The sequence below is a fragment of the Dioscorea cayenensis genome, unplaced genomic scaffold (assembly GCF_009730915.1).
Source record: "Dioscorea cayenensis subsp. rotundata cultivar TDr96_F1 unplaced genomic scaffold, TDr96_F1_v2_PseudoChromosome.rev07_lg8_w22 25.fasta BLBR01001811.1, whole genome shotgun sequence".
Classification (NCBI taxonomy): Eukaryota; Viridiplantae; Streptophyta; class Magnoliopsida; order Dioscoreales; family Dioscoreaceae; genus Dioscorea; species Dioscorea cayenensis.
Window position 1 is genome coordinate 1 of NW_024088202.1, and position 3,830 is coordinate 3,830.

The following is a 3,830-nucleotide window of genomic DNA, read 5'->3' on the forward strand; positions in this document are numbered from 1 at the left end:
GAGGGGGGGGCGGCCGCCTCCCCGCCGCCAGGTAGTGCCCCTGTGGGTCGGAGAAGCCCTCCGCCCCTTCCGCCTGGCCGCCCCTTTTCCCAGCTGGCCTCAACTCCTCCTCTAAAGCTCTCAAATCTAAGCCTCTAACTCTAAGGCTCTAACCATGGACTTCCCCCACCAATATCCGGTCATCCGCCCGAACCAAACTGCCACCCACCTGCAAGCTGTAGCAACGCATCAAGAAGCAAAAATGTTGAGCCGCCGGCGCGTCGCTCGCCAAAAAATGCTTTGGAATTGGGATAGAAGCAGGTCTAATCATATTTAAAATAGGCACTAATATTTTGAAACGTGTTACTTTGCAGCCAATAAAATTTTGAAACGTGTTTTTGCAGCTGTAAAGTTGTGAGATATCCGTTGGCACATAGTACTAGTGTTATTAAATATTATATATATATATATATATTGAGAGGATTCAGATTTTGTTGGTGTTTGTTATCAATTCTCATCCAATTTCATCCTTCTTCAAAGTGTTGTGAACCTAGGATTAGAGATTTTGAAGTTATAATCCCCATCTGGCATCTATTTTCTCTCAACTTTTTTAATCTCTTTGTTTGGCGTGTGAATAATCTTCTTATTTGTTTCTTTATTTATTTGTTTTTGTCTATTTATGAAATAATTTTTACAAAATTATTTGAAATGTTTATGAATTAAAATTGATTAATGTAATATGTGGATTGATAATTTGATATCATATTATTGATTGTTAGATGTAGAGATGTATCATGTAAATTGATATCATTAATTTAATTTATAGATTTGAGTGATATTAAAAATCAAAATTTGTGATTTACTAATAAATAAAAAAAATTTATCTTTTAAAATATTTTTAAATATAAGTTATCGCTTTAAAATAAAAGTTCATCTCTAATTAGTAAGATCTTAAATTTTAAAAATAATACAAATTAGAATTTTTAAAATTATCGAAATAAATTGAGAAAATTTATTTAAAATATAATCATTAATTTAAATAACATATGTTGTTATATCCACTTAACATAATCATCAAATTCATACAAACTCATCATAATTCTATAATTCTATTAAATAAGTTTTTTTAATTTAAAATATTATTTATATTTATATAACTAGTATGAGTAATAACTAAGATAATAATAAATTGTAATTATGCTCTTATCTTATTTATTGAATTCTAATTTATTGTTTCTCAAAAAATTTAAATTTATACTTTTTATTTTAAATAATATATTTAAACGTATAATGAAACTTATCATATTTCTTCAAAAATAATTTTTTTAATTTAAAAATACTATTTATAATTATTTAACTATAATTTATAACCATAATGATAAAATGTAATGTCTTTATTGAATTTTTAACTATCTCACTCATCATAATTCGTTAAATAAGACCTTTTTAATTTAAATATTATATACATTTATATAACTAGTATAAGTTATAATGGATAAAAATTATTTTTATAATGATATATTGTAAATTTGTAATTATGTTTTTTTATTTTTATTTATTGGATTCTAACTTATTGTTCTCCAAATTTAAATTTATACTATAATTTTATTTTTAAATATTATGAGTTACGGTGTAAAACCTAGTCCAATATGATTAATAGAAACTATCCAATTTAGTGTTACACATATTTGATTGAACAATTTATGAATTTATGATTTAGTTCAATTCATTTATATATTTAATTTGATCAATTTCATAGATATGGAGAGGTTTTTTAAATCTATACCAAAAAGCATTGAAGTAAGAATGAGTTCAACGTCTGATGCAAGTACTGTTCCACAAAAGAAAAGCCGTGTTGAGTTTGATCCGAGTGATATTATCGCCGACCCAGGGCTTCGAAAACCAATTGAAGAGTATGACATAGGAATAAGAGATCAAGTAAGGAGAGAGTATTTGTTAATGGGTCCATGTCAACCAGTTGGTCACAATTTTCCTAGAAAACAACAAGGAAAAGATTTGAGAAGCTTTAAAGAAGTGTGGTTTCAGAAATTTGATTGGTTGGAATATAGTGTGGAGAAAGATGCAGCTTATTGTTTCTATTGTTATCTTTTTAAGCAATCAAGGGGAGATAAACTTGGGATTGATGCCTTCACAAAGACAAGGTTTAGCAATTGGAAGAAGGCCATGGAAGTTTTCACTGAGCATGTTGGAGGAGTTAATAGCAACCACAACAATGCAAGGCGACATTGTGAGGATTTCAAAAATCAGAGGCAAAGTGTGTCACACATATTCTCTTCTCATAGCAGAGAGATGGAGATTGCATATAGAGCTCGTGTCACTGCTGTTTTACGTGTTGTTAGATTTCTTCTGTTGCAAGGTCTTGCTTTTCGTGGACATGATGAATCTTCTAGTTCCACAAATAGGGATAACTTTCTAGAGATGCTGAATTGGTATGGGACAGAAGTTGAAAGTGTTGGTCGTGTGATTAATGAAAATGCTCCTGGAAATAATCAAATGACTTCTCCACAAATACAAAAAGAGTTAGTAAGGGCTTGTGCAGAAGAGACCACACGGGTCATTATTGATGAGATTGGAGATAGTCATTTCTCTATACTTCTTGATGAGTCTCGTAACAAATCAATAAAAGAGCAAATGGCTGTGATTGTGAGGTTTGTGAACAAGCAAGGCCAAGTAATTGAAAGATTTCTTGCTGTTGAACATGTTGCCGATACTTCAGCCTCTTCATTAAAGACAGCTTTGGATGGATTGTTTGCCCGTTATGGTTTATCTATTTCTAGATTGAGAGGGCAGGGGTATGATGGAGCTTCTAATATGAAAGGGCAATTTAATGGGTTGAAGACATTAATTTTGAATGAAAATCCATTTGCCTTTTATGTTCATTGCTTTGCCCACCAATTGCAGTTGGTTGTTGTTTCTGTTGCTAAAGGCATTTTGGCTATTAGTGATTTTTTCAGCTATGTCACTATAATTGTGAACATTGTGGGGGCTTCTTGCAAAAGGAGAGATGTGTTGCTTCAGAAACAACATGATAAGATTGTGGAGAAATTGGAGAAAGGTGAAATCTTTTCAGGAAGGGGCAAACATCAAGAGACTAATCTTGCAAGACCTGATGATACTCGGTGGGGCACAAATTATACAACTTTAATCCGGCTATTTACTATGTGGGAGTCAGTATTAGAGGTGTTAGAGAATGTGTGTAATGATGGGAATGTTGCAGAACAAAGAGGCATAGCATCGGGTTTGATACAAAGGATGGAGAGTTTTGAATTTATATTTATCTTGCATCTGATGATCAAAGTATTGGGATTAACTAATGACCTGTCAAATGCCTTGCAGCAGAAAGATCAAAACATTGTTAATGCAATGGGGTTGATTGTAACTGTCAAAAAACCTATGCAAGACTTGAGAGAAAATGGATGGGGTATATTTTTAGAAGAAGTAAAGAGTTTATGTGTTGCAATGTCAGTTTCAGTGCCGAATATGGAAGATAGTATATCAGTTCGAGGTCGTTCGAGACGTGGAGGGCAATTGGTTACTTATTACCATCATTATCATGCGGAGATCTTTATTGCCGTGATTGATTTACTTACTAGTGAGATGAATAACCGATTTAGTGAAACTTCTACATAGTTATTAAGATGTATTGCTTGTCTTGATCCAAGAAACTCTTTTTCCAGATTTGATCATGGTATGCTTGTTCGACTTACTCAAATTTACTCTGATGATTTCTCCACATCCGATCATCTTATCTTGAAAGAGCAACTTCGCATATATATTCATGATGTGAGAAGAAATTCTGATTTTTCAAATTGTCATGATCTAACAAGTCT

At 32.1% G+C, this 3,830-nt stretch overlaps 1 protein-coding gene across 1 annotated transcript; it reads left to right on the forward strand.

Moving 5' to 3' along the window:
• Nucleotides 1–1,785: 1,785 nt before the first annotated feature.
• LOC120257032 (zinc finger MYM-type protein 1-like) lies at nt 1,786–3,630 on the forward strand. The gene has a single exon (XM_039264673.1). The coding sequence runs from the start codon at nt 1,786–1,788 to the stop codon at nt 3,628–3,630; it is 1,845 nt and encodes a 614-aa protein (XP_039120607.1).
• Nucleotides 3,631–3,830: the final 200 nt, after the last annotated feature.